General features: G+C 40.3%; 1 protein-coding gene and 1 long non-coding RNA gene across 3 annotated transcripts; one reads left to right on the plus strand and one right to left on the minus strand.

Annotated features, from left to right (window-relative positions):
• Window positions 1-1176: 1176 nt before the first annotated feature.
• LOC101735745 (F-box/LRR-repeat protein 20) lies at window positions 1177-17305 on the minus strand. 2 transcript variants are annotated; one of them, XM_062673702.1, is made up of 14 exons: window positions 17101-17305; window positions 12146-12259; window positions 10654-10737; window positions 8841-8948; window positions 8628-8725; window positions 7762-7828; window positions 7330-7432; window positions 6225-6310; window positions 5529-5562; window positions 5380-5459; window positions 4550-4651; window positions 4038-4125; window positions 3317-3441; window positions 1177-2992 (listed from the first exon to the last, which is right to left on the minus strand). In XM_062673702.1, the coding sequence occupies exons 1-14, from the start codon at window positions 17128-17130 to the stop codon at window positions 2885-2887; spliced, it is 1227 nt and encodes a 408-aa protein (XP_062529686.1). In that variant the 5' UTR covers window positions 17131-17305; the 3' UTR covers window positions 1177-2884. The 2 variants fall into 2 exon arrangements, with proteins under 2 accessions (XP_062529686.1, XP_004926778.1); XM_004926721.3 differs by having other exon boundaries at window positions 5380-5562.
• LOC134200614 (uncharacterized) lies at window positions 17178-18630 on the plus strand. The gene is made up of 2 exons (XR_009975603.1): window positions 17178-17310; window positions 17985-18630. It is a non-coding gene; the product is annotated as an uncharacterized LOC134200614 (long non-coding RNA).
• Window positions 18631-18907: the final 277 nt, after the last annotated feature.

Here is an 18907-nt window from a genome sequence, read left to right on the forward strand (position 1 = left end):
TACCTACCCGCGCGGACTCACAAGAAGTCCTACCACCAGTAAAAAGGCAGATCAGGCCCTGTGTCAGATCACTAAACATATCTTTTTCTACTGGTATAGATACATACATACGCTGGGTCACTTTATTTCTGCGAACATAAAACTATGTAGGTACCTTACTACTATTGCCTCCGAATAATAAACCGTCGACGTCGCCCAAAGCACGTCATTACGGATCCTCCTAATCCATTAACGGTGCTTTTAGGCACCACAAGCACCGGTCACCGTCCTCGTTGATCCCGTCGCTTGCGACGAAGGGCTCGACGAGCGAATTAACCCATAGACACAGCCCACTGAGTTTCTCGCCGGATTTTCTCAGTGGGTCGCGTTTCTGATCCGGTGGTAGATTCTGCGAAGCACTGCTCTTTCTAGGGTCAGTGTTAGCTCACCTACATGTTAGGATGAAGCTGAAATAGCCTCAATAAGCTATCAGCATAGGTAGGGAAAAAAAAAAACGCCTCTATTATATTTTCTTATCTGTTCTATTGCCTCTATTTCCAATTGAAAGAAGATATAAAGGCCATAAAAAAAAAAGTGTGTGTGTCCGCTCCGACGCACGACTGGAGTTTACTGGATATAAAAAATTAAACGAAACAATACGAGAAATAGTTCTATATTACGACAACACGATACACTACAGATTATTAACAAATTAACGAGACACAAAACAAACGACTAACCAATATATGAAAATACAATAATGAGAGAAACGCGCGATCAGTACGAGGCTTTGTGGCGGACTGCCGGCGCAGCAGCCCGGCGTCACCTGCGATAACGCGGCCGCGCGTTGGCTCCTGATTGGCGCGCGCACGCATCACGCAATCAGGAGCCAATCAGGCGCATAACGCATTTCGTGTGACATGCTAGTACGATTTTGGTCCCCATAATTTTCATACCCCGGGCCTATATATGTAAATCGATTCTTAAGGAGTAAACTCCAATAATTTAAAACCTAGCTCGTAAGAGATTGGTGTGGGCCATATTTTGATTGAAGTTATCCTGAAAGGCTTTGATAAGCTCTAGAAGGCAGAATTTGTTTTGAGACTATTTTGGCGCGAACATTCTGCGAGGTTAGGATTATTGGAAAAGGCCGGGCCGAAGACCGTATTTTAAATTAATGCGAACGAAAAACCAATAAAAAGAAACAATTTCTTTATTAATTACAACATATATACAATGTATACATTATAATTACAAAATATATGTAATTATTATTCTATAAAAACCTATATTGTACCTAGTCGACGTTATTACACTGACAGACGACCATACGGCCTCAAATGTCACCAATATCATTATGTCAATGCAACAATGACAGTAACGCCATGCCACTAACACTGGCACACTGTGTCCCTTGACCAGAACTCACCCGCCGCTATATTAAGAAACGCTGCTAAATTATATGGCTTTGTTTTAAAATTTGTAAATATGATATTCAGACAACTCCAGTACAAATACTCTAGATAATTATTTTAGATGTGGCAGTGAGGATTTATTTATTTATTTATTTAAACCATAACTTTTGGTGAGTTCATCAATAACAACTGCGCTGACCTGATGATTTCTGGGATATCAAGGACACTACACACAATTAAGCATGATGTACTGATCACTAGAATTGCTTCAAATTATGTATTTTATAAAAATTGTTTTGTTCGCTTGATAAACTAAGGTTATAATTATGTCATTTGACCCACTCCAGAAAAAAGCCGTTATTGGTAACAATTATATCTATGATGGCAATGCTAAATAAACTATATTTTCGTTGTCAGCGGGCTCGCTCATCTGTGACTCAGGAAAATTGAGGAATATCAATATTTTTATAATGAAACTAGACAGGAGGGTGTAGGGTCCAGCCTGCGGTACCAGGTCCCCGGACCAGACACCGCCACGTCCGCGCCGGTCTACAGTGGAATGTCAGCTGTCTTCCCGCCAGACAGACACGACGCTCCATCGGTGATGACGACACTTGAGGCAGTCCCTGATCGCCCCGTTACAAATAGGCGTGAACATTTAATTTTCCAAAATGGAAACATCATAATATTGTACTAAAGGTGTATTCATATATTTCCCTAAATCACAATAAGACTACGTTTAGAAGCGCGTTCGGCCCCACTTACGTGTATATGAACACTGCTATTTGCTATTTGACGGGTTCTCAACCACTTTTAATGTATATTAAAGATTCTTCGGAATCGTAAAGGGTCCGCAGCCTTACTGGTCGCCGACCGGCCGGGGCCTCCGGGCCAGCAGCCCCCTGTACTACGTAATGAACACATTTCTTCATAACGCGTTTAGTCGCATTCGCCACTTTGCCACGACAAGGTGTTGCGTATTCCAGTACCGTAATTAACTTTCAAAAATATCTTTGGAACTCATTAAATATTAAAATAAACTCAGAGACAGTCCTAGCGTTCCATTGTGTCATGTCCCCTACAGATATCGCCCGCCACAGTATTGAGTGACGCGTGACGTCATTAGAGTGTAAGCAACACTAGAGCGTGCTATCGACAAATCCGAGTACGTTATGAGCTTTTTTAAAAAAAATCTCTTAACCGTTTTAAAACGTCATAAAATGAATCACATTATTAACAATTTACTTAAACACAATTTTCGTAGCGGAGAAAGAGATAAGCAAATTGTAACGATAGAGAGAGAGAGACAGAGAATTATTAACGTCGTTTTGTTACACGTGGCTTTCACACAGAGCTTTCCATTTTGTCGAAAAAAGTTTCGTACGAGATCGGGAGAGCTTTTGAATAGTCCGTGCGCGGTTGCTTAGAGAGCGACCCCCCTCCCCCCCTCCCTGCCTCCCCCGGCGGGCGGGGGTCGCGTCCGGCGCCGCTCATATGATGTTGCAGCAGCGGCAGTAGCGGGGCCGGGCGCCGCCGGCGGCCGCGGGCGGAGTCACCGGGGCGAAGTACGCGTGCACTTTGATGTTGGGAAGATGGTTCTGGAATCATGGCGAAATCCAACTTATAATAAGATTAATAAGCTTACCGGTGGTAGGACCTCTTGAGAGTCCGCGCGGGTAGTTACCACCGCCCTGTCTATTTCTGCCGTGAAGCAGTAATTTGTAACTATACTGAGACCTTAGAGCTTATATCTCAAGGTGGGTGGCGCATTTACGTTGTAGATGTCTATGGGCTCCAGTAACCACTTAACAAAAGGTGGGCCTGTGAGGTCGTCCACCCATATAAGCAAAAAAAAAATGAGGTCGGCGGCATATTATTAGTTTGTACACCCCTCCCCCAACGGGGTCCCTGTGTGCACTCACCCTGAGCTTCCGTATGGCGTTCCTCGTGACCATCTGGCAGTCGTAGAGCTCGATGAGCTGCAGGTTGTGGCAGGACGTCAGGTGCTCCAGCGCCTCGTCGGTCACCAGGGGACAGTTGTCCAGACCTGGGGACGAATATCGCGCGGGTCATGCTCGGCTTCCGACACACTTGTCGAGTTTGTATTAACTTGCGGGTAGATGTGGATATTGTACGTTGATTGTACGTGGATATTGTATATTATAGTTGGTGGCCGCTGTAATAATCATGAAAACTTCTCACTCAAGGGTCAATGGGCCAATCTAATTTTTGTATTAGAGAAACTTATATTACATCGTCTCAAACTTTTTCGCCTGTGTGTCGCATGTCGCGTGACGGTCGGCCGTGAAGTAGGGATAAAGTGAAAGGCGCTCGTCAGAGCAGCCAAGCCCAATATGGCGGCGCCTATAGTTCGCAGCAGCTGACCGTGTAGTGTATAGACTGTTACTCATTAGTGCCAGTGCTCCACGCTATTTTGTTTTTGTTTTTGTCAGTGTTTAATGTAAATGTTGTTTGTCAGAGCTAAATGTCGATAATGTGAAAAAAAGTTTCACTTTTACCGTGGTTTCATAAAACCACACAATCCTTCTTTTTATCAATACTTAAACAAAAAGGATATTTTATAAGATTTCAATAAACACGGTAAATAGTAAGACATGAGGCCGGTGTCCGCGCGCCACTCACCCAGCACGGTGAGGTGCTCGGCGGCGCAGGGGGACAGGGACAGCTGCTTTATGCCGTTGTCCGTGATCAGGTCACAGTGGGACAGCGTCTGAAATTAAAAAAAAACAAACGTCAAATTAGACACGTGTCAAATGTGACAGCTGTCATTCAGTTTGCCCAGAAATTGACTGTTTGTTTGTCAGCTGGCGGCGGACTATATATTTGAAAAAAGACAAGAGTTTATTTTAAGAAAGTGAAAAAAAGTTACTACTATGGGGGGGAGGGGGACTAGGCCTCTCCGCCCCTTACGTCTGTCGGAGTCGCCCGCTCTCTACCGAACTCGCTTGATTACTTAGGCCCAAGATGTTTAACATAAATAATACTAATTTAGTTGACCTAGGCCACTGGGCCGCAGACTACATGGCCGCACCGAGCTGCTGCATGGGACCGATTCTCTCTTAATCATTTTTTTCGTTTAATTTGACTAAAGGCAGTTTAATAAATAAAGCCTTAGTTAAATATATAAACCTCACCAGTTTCTCAAGTCGCGGACAGCCCATGGACAGGTGCACCAGGGTGGCGTCGGTGATAAGGACACACTCTTCTAAGTCCATGCGCTCCAGCATCCTGCAGTTCTACGGTGAAGAACAAAACAGATTCTCATTATATATAGATATATGTTTAAGGGGATTTTATGACCTGGTAACTAAGACCTTTAGGTCAACTTTTATTTTAATTCCAATGAAAACTCTTTTAAATGAAAAATTATATTGCGAAATGAAATGAAGTTGATTAAGCTGGCGCTTGCATACAATATACGACGGCTTTTGTTCGAGGGCTCACGGGGCCTTGATATTTGTGGTGTAGACCGTGGACTACAGCAGAACAACCACACTCGAAGTGTACCGTACATGGGGAACCATGTACTGCCGACTCTGGCTGGGCTCCAGGATTTACCGTCCGGGAGATGTGCGCGCTATTATACTTGTAGTTCCCAATTAACCAGTAACATACTCTGACAACCGTCTGGTCATGAGTTATATGATTAGGTACAATTTATTACTGTCAGGCTTTTTTTCCTACCTAAGTTGAGAGCTTTGAGAGGCTATTTCAGTGTAACTTTAACTAGTAGGTGAGTTCACGGGGCTCAAACCGGAGTGATGCTAACACTGATTCTAGCAAGAGTAAAGCTTCGCAGAATCTACCACCGGATTAGAAACGCGACCCACTGAGAAGATCCGGCGAGAAACTCAGTGGGCTGTGTCTGTGGGTTAATTTACTCGTCGAACCGGTGCTTGAGGTACCTAAAAGCACCGTTAGTGAATCTGGAGGATCCGTAATGACGTGAGAGTATGAGGGGTACCCTTGCGAGCGCCTGGAAGCCTGCGTCGGTGAGCTGCGTGCACTGCGCCAGCTCGAGCGTGGCGAGGCGCGGCGCGGCGGCGGCCAGCGCGGCCAGCGACGCGTCCGTGAGCCGCGCGCAGCCCGACGCGCACAGCCGCCGCAGCGCGCCGCCCAGCCGCGACACCGCCTCGTCCGACACCGTCTGCGCACACCCCCGCCCGCCCCTTGCAGTACTATACTTGGCGACTCTGAACATAGCCGCAGGTCAACTTTCCGAACCGTACCGAGAATTACCGAACTTATACGATGTCAAGAAAAGGGATGTCCAATATGCTGTTTGAGGATGTTGATTAATCGATTTTTTTTTCAAATTGATAAAAATTTAAATAAAAAGAAAAGAAATAAATTTAATAAAAATAAAGTATAACTTCTTACGCGCGTACATAAGTACACGCATCCTTTTTTTTATTGCCCTTGTAGGCAGACGAGCACACGGCTCTCTTAATGGTGAGCAATTACCGTCGCCCATGGACTTCAGCAATGCTAGAGACAGAACCAAGCCGCTGCCCACCATTAAGTACTCTCCACGAGCCTCGTTTGAAGAAGGACATGTCATAGCGCTCGGGGAGCACCGTGGAGGGGAGCTCATTCCATAGCCGGATGGTACGTGGCAAAAAATACCTCTGGAAACGCACTGTGGATGACCGCAGTAGCTCCAGGTAGTACGGATGAACTCTAGTCCGGTGGCGGGCGGTGCGATGGTAAAAACGAGAAGACGGTATAATCTCGAACAATTCCTCAGAGCACTCCCCATGGAGTGCCAGTCCCCGGGTCGAGTATAGTCACGGTGCGGCGGGCACGTACCTCGCAGCCCTGTATGTCCAGCACCTCGAGGTCGGGGCAGCGCGTGGCGAGGCTGATGACAGCGCGGTCGTTGACGTTCTTGCATCCTGCAACACCACGAGCCTGGGGTCACGAACCACTCAACTGTCACACTTCACGGACTCTTTGTATTCAACTATTTTAATTTGCACCCGGAATCCTTTGAGTTAGAAGGCAGGATCGCTTCGTGACAGAGATAGAGTGAACAGTATAATAAATAAGAAATAATGATTTTAAACATACTTATGTAAAGAGTTTTTTTTATTATTTTAATTTTTTCAACTCTAAAAAGGATTTTTAAGGAAGGAAGTTTGTCATTAAGTAAAAAGTTTTGTTTAGTTTATTAATACTGTTTACTATTTAATTTTTAATATTAATTTTAAAAAAGATTAAGGGATTCAAATATTGTTTTCTTATGATATCACAGAAAACACAATTAAGTCTTTTATTGATCTTGTTTTGAAATACTCCAGATGTGTATATAAATAAAAACCTAAGAGAAAATGAAGGCAACATTTGGAACAAAAATCCATCTGCATTGTTCTATATTCATGCATGTAATTTAGCATCGAGAGAATTTTTAACAGAGGTATTTATAAGACGCAACATCCCTGCACGGTTGAGCACGTCCCACGTGACCGGCGCCGGCCTCACGGCGGTCACATGGGACTGCATCATCGTTCCATGGTCAGCCTAGCGTGGTGTATGTTGACCTCAAGTGACGTCAAATGTTATGAAGTTGTATTGTGTGCGGTTCTAGCGGAAATTTTGTTAAAAAAGAAAGGCGTTCGTCTCTATTGTTGAGGTACAGCACTAGCTGCGTGTCTCCGCACTAGTAATGTTGTCTGGTTACTATGGTTACATTCTCTTATGAAGATCGTGTCGTAGTAGTTTTTATGAATAAAATATATTTTGTGATAAATAACACAGTCTGCTTATTCTTCCAAATAAAATCTTAACATCTATAGTTCGCTACGGCCCAGGGACAGCAGCAGACGGGCGCTGCCCCCACCCAGCACGCGCGGTCCCAATGACTCAATTCCACTATCGTCAATACGTAGTCTGGGTACAGATTCCCGGGGCTTACCTTTACAAATGAAGCTCTTGAGCTTGGGGCAGCCCCGGGCCAGCGCCTCCACGCCGCTCTCCGTTATGGACTGGCACCACGACACGTTCACGTGTGTCAGCAACTGGAAATAGTTACATTTACTCATTGAATACGCACACAGTGACGTAGCCAACATCATGTTGTTCATAACAAAGTCATTTCGCCCCCGTATACCCGGGGGGCGGGGGGTTGGGGGCTCCGAGTGCACTACTGTACTGAGCACGCGTTGGGACGGCACAGGGAGGTGTTGGCGGCGCGAAGCAATGGTGTGGGGCAGCCTGAACCTCGCGTCTCGAGATAGGACACTGTGCTGTCTATGGGATAAAGCCAGTGATGGGACGTGGGCGGGAGTGTCCAGTAGTGCAGCGGCGGGGCTGGGCTGGTGGGCAGATGAGTGAGGCGCCTACTTACAGGGCAGCCGTCGGCCAGCGCCTTCAGAGAGATGTCCGACACGCTGGGGCACGAGTCCAAATTTATTCTAGAAAAAAAAATTTACAACATTTGACATCGCTGTGTTGTTTTAAACACTAAATTAGTTCTTTATTTAATATAATGAGTTAATTAGTTTCCCTCATCTATTTTTCCACAATCCGACATGCCGTTATGCTCCTCAATACTTGTTATGTCAATGAAAATCCCGTTTGCACGGACACGTGTGTGTTGTTCGTCTAGATCAGCAATCGGGGAACCGGGGTAAATTACCCTAAATGGGGTAAAATGAAATTTTGGGGGGTAAAAATGAAACTTTCGTGAGTAAAAAGTATATATTGAAATGATTTTTTTTAAATTGTTGTGATCTCAAGCTCGACGATACGAAATGAAACGAAACGAAAAAAAAATTTTTTTTTTTCAAATTTATCGTGGGCGCTATAATGTGAAACATGCTAAAAAGAAGGGATTTCGTTTTTTTTCTGTTCTTCGCCATGGGGTAATATTTTTTTTATTTTATTTTATTTTATTTTTATTATTTTATTTTATTATTATATATTATATCAACTTACACAAAAATATTTAGGTGTAATAATTAAAAAAGTTCCCCGACCGCTGGTCTAGACTAACAACTCTTAGATTATCGTTTTTAGAGACCACTTATAGAATCTCATCATCAGCCACGTAGATACATATTGCAATGAGTCACAATTTGAAACATTATAACCCGACTCTGTACTTGTAATGCAAATAATTTAGTAATTTTCGTTTAGTAACGACTACACTGACAGCTGTGACAGCTGTCAATTCCAAAGTCCGTCACTATTGACATTGACAGCTCTACTCACTTCTGCAGTTTGCTGCACCTCCTGCCCAGCGCCTGGCACGTCTGGTCCGTTATCTTCTTGCATTTGTTCAGGTTCAGATCTTCAATGTTCGGACACGACTGAAAAATTATAACAACGGTCAAACATCAAGGGGCGCAGAGCAGTGTTACCTCGGCACCACGCTGGCGCACCGTGAGCTCTAGTGAGCAGCGGTGAGCCAGGCCAGGTTCGAACCTGCGCCAGCGTCTTCATGGAGCCGTCGCCGATGCTCTCGCAGCCCCTGAGGGACAGCTGCCGGAGGAACCCGCCGCACCGCTGCGATATGTTCTCTATGACCGGACCCTGGGCGGAAATATCTCACTTTAGTTTATTCGTGCTCTAAAAGTAGCATTGACTGTCAAGTTTTGTACGCTTTACATTGCGCGTTCACTTTGCAATTTTTTTTTAATGGATTTTATGACCTGGTAACTAAGACCTTTAAGTCATGTCTTATTTTAATTTATATTCTTATTTTTATGGAAAATGATAATATGGAGTGAAATGAAATGAAATGAAGATGATTAATTTGAGACAGTCAATTGGAATGAAATTAAATGAAATGAGCTGAGAGCATATGAGAAGAGATGAAATATAATCTCAGTAAAATGGTGGTTATTTACTGAGACTTTTTCTGTGGACTTTTTGGAGGATCCCGAGAAGTTACATCCAGCGACTTTGTTTCATTTTCCCACATTTGTGCACTTTCACAGATATTAAACAGTTAATAAACCACCGTTATTACACATTTAAACCTGAAGAAACACTAAATAGACAAAAAAACTTCAGAGGTGTCAAGGGACACCCGGATGGAACGAAGTTCCTTTCGATTAATTAGTGAAGGAATTGTAATTTTTTTTTAAAGATATAATAATAAATTACGGCATTATGAAGAAGAAAAAGACAATACTATGAACTAAATTACTATTGTTGAAACGCTATCTCGAGAAACTGTACTCATTACGCGGACCAATCGGATACGAGCAATGTCAGGCGATAAGCGCCTACACGTTGATTGGTCAGAATGACGGATCTAAAAAGTGTCGTGACAACTTTTCGTAAGAATTTTTTCCGTCTAGCCCCCTTTCACAACGCGCGATAAGGAACTTCGTTCCAAAAACAAATCACACAACTTCACTGCTCGCGTTCCCGCCAAAAAGTCCCCCTTAGTAAATTAATTTTAGGTTAAAGTAGTAATTGTTTGCTTGTCTACGGTTTATAGTCCGCAATAATACCTGATTATAGTTAAATTTTGATATATGGATCAAACAGTCGAACGCTATGATGTGTCATACTTCAAACGAGGCTTGTGGAGAGTTTTTAACGGTAGGCAGGGGCTTGGCTCTGCCCTGGTATTACTGACATCTATAGGCGACGGTAAACACTCACCACCGGAGGGGCCGTATGCTCGTATGCATACATCATAATCGGTTGCTCTTAGCACAGCAGTCGTGGTCATGAAGAATTCTTTGACAGATGTTTTCCATAGTTTGCGAAGTGAGGCCAAGCGCACGCACTTGTTAAGTCGGGTCTCAGTAAGGTCTTTCACCTGATCAGTCCAGCGCACGGGGATTCGTCCACGAGATCGCTTACCATTGACCCTACCCTGAACAATCTATATATATATATATAAATGAAGTGCTGTTCGTTAGTCTCGCTAAAACTCGAGAACGGCTGGACCGATTTGGCTAATTTTGGTCTTGAATTATTTGTGGAAGTCCAGAGAAGGTTTAAAAAGTAAATAAACATGAAAATGCTCGGATTTAAATAAAAATAACAATTTTGTTTTTCCTTTGATGTGTCCCCCCGTCGGACGGATTCCTTTTATTTGTTTTAAGTTTATTTTATACAACAGTTTAGCTCTATTATTTATCGATTGAGGCACTACGAAATCTGCCGGGTCCGCTAATAAACAATAAATAACTTGTATGCATAAAAGGGCAATAAAACAAGCCTCCCTCGTACAGTCCTACAAAGAGTAAGTGAGCGTCACGCGGCGGTCCCCACTCACCTCTACGTCCCTCTGAAACTCGAACAAATCTATTCGTTGCCAGTTGGAGCCGTCCAGCGCCAGAATGTTCCACAGCTTGGAGACCTGTAACGATCAGCTGATATGTGTTTCTGTACGTATTCTATCAAGTACTTATTCTAAGCTCACAGTGGATCCAGTTTGAGGGACACATATTCAGTGTGCGTAATTTTAAACTTTTTCGTCTGTGTGTCGCATGTCGCGTGACGGTCGGCCGCGGAGTAGGCATAAAGTGAAAGACGCTCGTCAGAGCAGCCAAGGCCAATATGGCGGCGCCTACAGTTCGCAGCAGCTGACCGTGTAGTGTATGGACTGTTACTCATTTGCGCCAGTGCTCCACGCTATGTTGTTTTTGTCAGTGTTTAATGTAAATGTTGTTTGTCAGAGCTAAATGTCTATAATGTGAAAAAAAGTTTCACTTTTACACATTTTTTTCTTAGATGTGTAGACGAACTCACAGCCCACCTGGTGTTAAGTGGTTACTGGAGCCCATAGACATCTACAACGAAAATACCACCACCCACCCTGAGATACAAGTTCTAAGGTCTCAGTATAGTTACAACGGCTGCCCCACCCTTCAAGCCGAAACGCATTACTGCTTCACGGCAGAAATAGGCGGGATGGTGGCACCTACCCGTGCGGACTGACAAGAGTTTTTTAATGTCCTCGATAGCGTAAAAGTTTACTCAAATTTGTATGCAGTTGGAACAGCGACGCTAACGGCAAACGTTCCAACTCCATACAGATTTGAGTTAACTTTGACTCTATCGAGAACGTTAAAACACTCGCACCAAGCACGGTGCTCGATTTTCGCTATTAAGACCCCGGCGTTAGGTTCTGGGGGTCACAAACCGTTTTAAATCTAATTCGGTATAACTCACAATAGGTACCGTCGACCCGGAAACTTGAGGTCGGGGTCATGAATAAATTGAATTATATGCAAATAAAATTAAATTAAATTTTAACACGTGCAAATATGTAGTACTAACCGGTAATGCTAGTTTTAATTATTTATTGTAAAAAGTAATTTTAATACGCAATGGTGCTTCTATGATTGGTTTGCAAATCTAATATAATATTGTTTATTTTCCCAGTGACTGGTGCTGCCAAACTTGAAACATAAAGTCTCCTATGCCTTACTATAGCAGAACTTAAGAAATGTTCACGATTGACTTCCACGTTGAAGAATAACGTAATGTAATAAAAAATGATAAATATATCGACGCTTGAAAGGCAAACGTGACTAAGCGACAATGCGTGAACTTTACAGTAGAATAATTTAAAGTTGAAATACCTGAAAAAAAATCTATTTTAATGAATCTAGCTTTAGGATTGGAATTTTAATAGACCTAGAAATATATATTTTTTGCACATCGAATATGGTTATTGCCTATCATTTATGTACAAAGCAGTTATTGTCGCTTAGTCACGTTTGCCTTTCAAGCGTCGATATATATATATTTAAGAGCAGTACCTGCGCACATCTGCACAGCGACACCACGTCTAAGTACGACAGTATCCTCAGCAGCAGCTCCTTGGGCAGTTTCCTGTTGATGTGGTTCTCATCTTCGTTCGTAAAACGAGTTATCTGTAACGTAAAATAAAACTTTTACGATTCTTATTCATATTCCATTTCACTGATTAGCAATGAAGCATTTGCATTAGAAGCAAAATTATTATTATTACATTACATTGTGTATTTGTATGTATACATATTTATAAATACTGGTGGTCCCGCAGTAGTCGAAATTCGATTATAATTAATTGGAATTATAAGTTTGTACACTGATTCTATTGTAAAGATTTATAAACTTATATTAATCACAGATTTCGCCAAGACTACACTTTAGACAAATATTAATGAAGACAAACAATATTTAATCTATTCTCAATTTGACTATAAGCGGTAAGAAAAGTTTGACAATAAACAAAAAATGTACATGCGTGTGTGTCAAATACATGGTAGTGTGTGTAATGTTTTTTTTATTGATTTAATGTATTATTTATGCATAATTTAAAAAAATATTAGCATTGTGCACTCCTTCTCTATATTCTCTATAAGTGTGGGAAATTGGTTACTCCTCCGTCCGCGCAATTTTTGTAAAAAGGGATACATAATTTCTGCTTCACGTATTAGTATATTAAATATTTAAATGTATGGTATTTGTGTATGTATGTGTATGTGTATATATCTATATTCAAATTGATTTGTACACCGCGTGTAATTCGTTTCCAAATGTCCACCTGATGCTGGAAGAAATCGCTCTTAGCGACAAGACCGCTAATTGTCCTTTTTTGTCTCTCTCATATGTACTCTCTCATATTGGATTCGATTAACACGATGGCACAGTAGTCAGCAACTGCGACTGTTGTCCCGAACTTCGAATCCCTCTTCTGGTAAGCATTCGCGTGACAAACAGACCTATCTATCCTGTGTCCGCGTATATTAGTCTCTGGTTTCCGAAGTGTAGGGAATCGTATCTTGGGGTTCTACTTTACATAACCTACATACTGACTGTCAAAGTAAACTCAAGTATTTCCGCGCGTTCTAAACAGATCTTCCACATGTCCACGGCTCGAACGAAATATGCTTCTAACTCTTTTGTCCGTAGATCCTGTGGGTTGTATGATGCTAAGTTCTCTAATGCTGACATCTTTTGCTTGTCACTTGTAGCTTAAAGAAAAGCTATTTTAAAATATTTATAAGGTGATTTAGTCCAATAAGTATTGTAGTTTTATAGTGTAAGTTGATGTACATAATAATATGTGCGTATTGTGTTGCTTTTGTTTTTTTGTAAATTAAATTTCTAAATATCTCTTCTCTGTTCACTTTCTACTTATATGTGATTATGATTGTGGAAACATATTTGGTTGTTGATTTAGCTATATTTTTTTAAATATTATATGTTTGTATTGTACTGTTTGTTTCTCAAATAAATAAATAAAACCACCGGTCTTAAAAATAGACAGCGAACAAAATCAAAGAGAATGTATTTTTTATTGTTGTCTTAGTTTGAAGTTAAGTACAATAACCACGAGCAGTCCATAAACTTTATTCGTCTGCCATCCTTCCGGTGACAGGAACGGTAGGCGATTATATAATAAGGGGAAACTAGATAATTAAGGGGGAATTAGATAATTAAGGGGTAGGACCTCTTGTGAGTCCGCGCGGGTGGGTACCACCGCCCTGCCTATTTCTGCCGTGAAGCAGTAATGCGTTTCGGTTTGAAGGGCGGGGCAGCCGCTGTAACTATGCTTGAGATCTTAGAACTTATATCTCAAGGTGGATGGCGCATTTATATTGTGGATGTATATGGGCTCCAGTAACCACTTAACAGCAGGTGGGCTGTGAGCTCATCCACCTACCTAAGCATTAAAAGAAATAATTGATAATTAACGTTTCCAAAAAATAACTTATTAGTAAACATGTTATTACTAAATAAGCTGTATTAAGAGTTTTAAAAACGGAAATGATAAGTTATATTGTGATTGATTAAATGATAAAGTTTCTGTGGTATGAACGCGAAATAGTTTATTGAGCAATTCTTGGCTCGTCAAGGATGGTTTTAAGACAGCGTTCTTCACACGACAATTTTTACTGGTAGTAGGACCTCTTGTGAGTCCGCACGGGTTTGTACCACCGCCCTGCATATTTCTGCCGTGAAGCAGTAATGCGTTTTGGTTCGAAGGGTGGGACCACCGTTGTAGTTAAAAAACTGAGACGTTCATATCTCAAGATGGTTGGCGGCATTTACATTGTAGATATCTATGAGCTCCGGTAACCATTTCACAACAGGCGGGCCGTGAGCTCGTCCACCCATATAAGCAATAATAAAAAAAAAATACCCTGGAGTACTTTTCTTTCACAGAGATGCGCGACCGCCTTTGTATTGGGACACAAAATATAGACATAAATCACGTCACGTGGGTAGCCGGAACACACAAGAGTCGTACCGCTTCTAACCAGTGTCACGAGACAACCACATGAGAGTTATGTTCAGAGTTGTGGGTCAATGGACAGATTAAGGACCGTTAATTCATTTGCAGGAACACACCAGATGCAAACTGCTTACAACTGGTTACTCTATATATGGTAGGGCTGGATTCCACAATGCTATTCATTTATATATAGCTACTAAACAAATAAAAAAAGGAAATGAGAATCAGTTTTATTTTTATTTTTATTATTTGCCGATTGCAGATAAATATAGAGAAAAAAATATATATTTAAATGTGCCACCCAGCTTGAGATATAAGTTCTAAGATCTCAGTATAGTTACAACGCATTACTGCTTCACGGCAGAAATAGGCAGGGCGGTGGTACCTACCCGCGCGGACTCACAAGAGGTCCTACCACCAGAAACAACAGTTGACAAACAAAGAAGAATAAGACACTTAATTATTGAGTCTTTGCTTATCTCAATTTAGACTATCACATAATTCCCTATATTAACTATTTAAGAAATTGTTTTATTAATAATAAACAATACACACATGTTTTTGCTTAGTTATAGAAAAACAAATTTAAGGAACCAGATCCAGGATAACATAGATATTGCAGTCACGGTAATTTATCTATTAAACCTTTGGGTAATTACACCGTACACTTGGTAATAAATAGATAGATTAGATCTATCACTGGATCGGCTCTCAACCCACTGAGAAGATCTCACAAAAAACTCAGTGGGCTGTATCTATGGATTATTTAGCTTGTGGTTTTTTTATCTATGCGAACAAATAGGATTATGTCGGCAAGAGTTATTCTAACAAAAACTGACTGTGAATGAGGTACCTACACACGGGTTTGTTTGTGAGCCATCATAACCACATCCACGCGTGAGATCTAATGACTGATAAAATGACTATAGACAAGGTTATAAATTATATTGCAGTCTGTACAGTATCAGGAATAGGAAATACACCTGGTGAACTCTGTGGGGTCTTAATTGTATTGTATAGTGGCTCAACCCTACCAGGACACACGGCTTTGTGGAAGAAATAGTGAGAATGATGGTTCTTATCCTGGGATTAAAATACACCATACTACCAATGACTGCATTATTATTGAATTTTAAGAGCACATCCAATGTTGTTTTATCTTGTATTATTTAATGAGTAATTAAGGTTTATTGAAGTTGTCTAAGATGATGATAAAGTCGTTTAAGTAAATGTCAGCACTTTGAAGAGTATATTTACTAGAGACAAGGGCTCAGAAGATGTCAAAAGTCCATGGTGTTCCATAACTAAGTTGATGTCTCTTTTACTGTGTTTGTCTCTTTTGATGTATTTTCTATCACTGCTGTTGGAGAATGCCCTTAGTATTTTGAATACTTATACCCATTTAATATAATCCAAATTACATTTAGCAGCCACTTTTAAAAATTTCTTTAGATCTTACCTCAGTGCTTAAAAAGTTTCCTATAATTAGGAGCCTAATTATTCATTCCATAACAGTAATAGCTAATGTCAGAAGACTTATGTCATGTATCTTAATACAATTAACAAATTGGGGAAAACTGGAAATACTGAACTCACTATGTATTATTCTAATATATTGTTTATTATGTACCCTGGAGACTAGAAACATATTGTATAACTTCTACACAATGCAGCACTATTGTCTAGATCTAGAATATGAAACTTTAATTAGAATACTATCAGCGGCATTGCAATTTTTCTTGGGAGAATATACTGGCCTGATTTTTTTAAAGATAACAGGTAGGTACTTTTCCTAACTCTTATCCTTCACAAGTGTATGTTAGGCAGTTAACAATGTTATAATGAGGAACATGTTATTGTATGATGTGTAATTTAAGATGTTCTGCATTTTCATTACAAATATATGTCATACATTTTGATATGGAAGGTTTTTTTTTTTAAAGCGATTGTTTATTTTTTTTATTATAAATAATAAAAAATAAATAATAAATCTACAGTGCATGTATTTAGACATAATTATTGTATTATTAATGTGTGTGCAAATGACATATTAATTTTCTTAATTTCGATAGAATCATAACGGTAGCGACGCATGAGTTGAGTGTCCGGCGCACGCGCAGGTCGTTTACACTGACCCGAACAAAGAAAAGCAATTAAAACAATTGTGGTTTCTTCATTTTTAAATCACTTTTTACAGTTGTATTATTTTAATGAAAAAAAAGTATGTAACCGGAATGAATTAATATGCAAGAATGCACGTATTAATATGTAAGATTGACAAAAACGGAACGTAAAACATTGAATTTAAAAATAGAACATGTTTATATTTTGACAGATTTCACACTCGCGATATCCTATCCTAAATAAATGTCACGTACATATGATTTGTTTAAATAAATACGTATTTTTGTAAAGAACAAAGGAATTAATTCGATTCCGTGTCAGCTGTTTATGTGAAAAAAACACAAACAAAGATACTCATCAATTTACCTCGAATTTACTCCTCCCAGAATGCGTCATGCTCGGGTACGGCGTTACTTTCGCCACGCTGCTATGTTATTTAACCAAAACGCCGGCACTAAGCAGTTATTTCACTCAGAGACGTAGTACAAAACAAATATGGAGGAAATTTATTTGATTTTCGCAGACAAGAGATTTGATGGCCTTCGTCAGCTGCGGCCAGTGCTGCCAGACTAAAATGTAAATACTCCCGTATTAACTATTTTTGAGCATTATCTGTAATGAATTGTGGAGTTATTGTGTAACATAGTTGTTTCCGATTTCATCTGTTTTGTGTGTTCGTTTACTGGACCTTTGACTTATTTGCCAACCGTAATGTCATGTATTTCTTGGGCGCTTCTTGTAGTTTTTACATTAATTTAAAAACCCTTCTGGAATGGTATTTTCTTGAAAAACCGGATCAATAACAGAAGTTTTTAAATGAAGCTCTCACTTTTGGAAATATAATTTCCTATTGATGTCCGTCAAACAAACACACCCTTAAGCTTGTCTGGTCCAAAATTTGATTGAAGCAATTTTGAGTGTTTTCGTTCTTCCTAAGTACTTACTTAAATCAATTAAGGTCAGTAGTTTTTTATATTCTTAGTTTGATTGAAAATAAGCCGTCTAGTGGCCGACGCCCGTAAACAGAATGTGTATAAGAGAAATGACCTAACTCGCTTTCTTTTTTTCTCCACGGTCGAGTGGTTCGCGAGAGGCTCTGTCTATTCTCACTCTCACTCCCCTAATCTGTATATTTTCTCTCTAACCGTAACGACTCTGTCACGAGTTAAATTTTACTCTCAACGTGCCTAAAGAAGTTTCACTTCAAAAATTAATAAGAGGTTTTACCGATACACTCTCGGTGCTTTTAGGCTTTTTCTAGAATCGGCCACTGTTCTCGTTGAACTCCTCGAAGATTTCAATATGCGACGTAATCTACAGACAGCGTGTCGCGATTCCGATCCAGTGGTAGATCCAGCGAAGCACTGCTTTTGCTAGAGCAAATGTCAAAATGATCTAAATTAAAGTCAAAATAGTCGCTCAAGGCTATTAGCAAAAAGTTGTAGGCAAAACAAGCGCCTAAAAATTGTCCAAAGTTAATTTGAAATTTGTCTTGGTGTCATTTTCCAATTTTTCATAAGCTGGTAACATTAAAACACGTTCCAAAGATTTGCTATAAGACGAATGCAAATTTTCACATACAATATTTATTCTTCACTTTAACTAGATCATTTTCCATATAGCCATCCTGTTGTCGGATATGCAAATGTTTCTCAAACATGGAGTTAATAAAATAGTAACTCTATGTTCTCAAATTAATGGTATAAAATGTTTTGTTGTCAGATAACAAAGCAATTGTGACAAAAATTATAGTATAATAAAGTAGGTATAATCATTTTATTTTAATTATTTTCAACACCGTCGTTCGAGGATCGAGGAGGTTTTACTTTTTTGTATGCAGACAACTAAAGACATCATTATTGTAAACACTTAGGTAATTACATAGTCATGTTACTTTGTGTTTTGTATTATTATATTCACGATAAGAAAGGTTTCTTTAGATAGGTTGCAGAGCTCACAACCCATCTGGTTTTAAGACATCTAAAGCATAAATTCCGCTACCCATCTTGAGATATAAGTTCTAAGTTCCAGTTTTACAGTACAACGGCTGCCCCGCCCTTCAAACCGAAACGCATTACTGCTTCACGGCAGAAATAAGTCGGGCGGTGGTACCTACCCGTGCGGACTCACAAGACTCCCTACAAATACTAAAGAGAGTTTTTAACATTTTTTT

The sequence above is a fragment of the Bombyx mori genome, chromosome 2, assembly GCF_030269925.1.
Source record: "Bombyx mori chromosome 2, ASM3026992v2".
NCBI lineage: Eukaryota > Metazoa > Arthropoda > Insecta > Lepidoptera > Bombycidae > Bombyx > Bombyx mori.

What these genes read in the sequence shown, in the direction of transcription:
- LOC101735745 (XM_004926721.3), bottom strand. Translation starts at nt 17,130, where the DNA reads ATGACGCATTCTGGGAGGAGTAAATTCGAG. An exon ending in CGCTGTGCAGATGTGCGCAG is followed by an intron (nt 10,738 to 12,145) that starts GTACTGCTCTTA and finishes TGATCGTTACAG; the next exon opens with GTCTCCAAGCTGTGGAACAT. An exon ending in CGAGCACCTCACCGTGCTGG is followed by an intron (nt 3,442 to 4,037) that starts GTGAGTGGCGCG and finishes ATTCGTCCCCAG; the next exon opens with GTCTGGACAACTGTCCCCTG.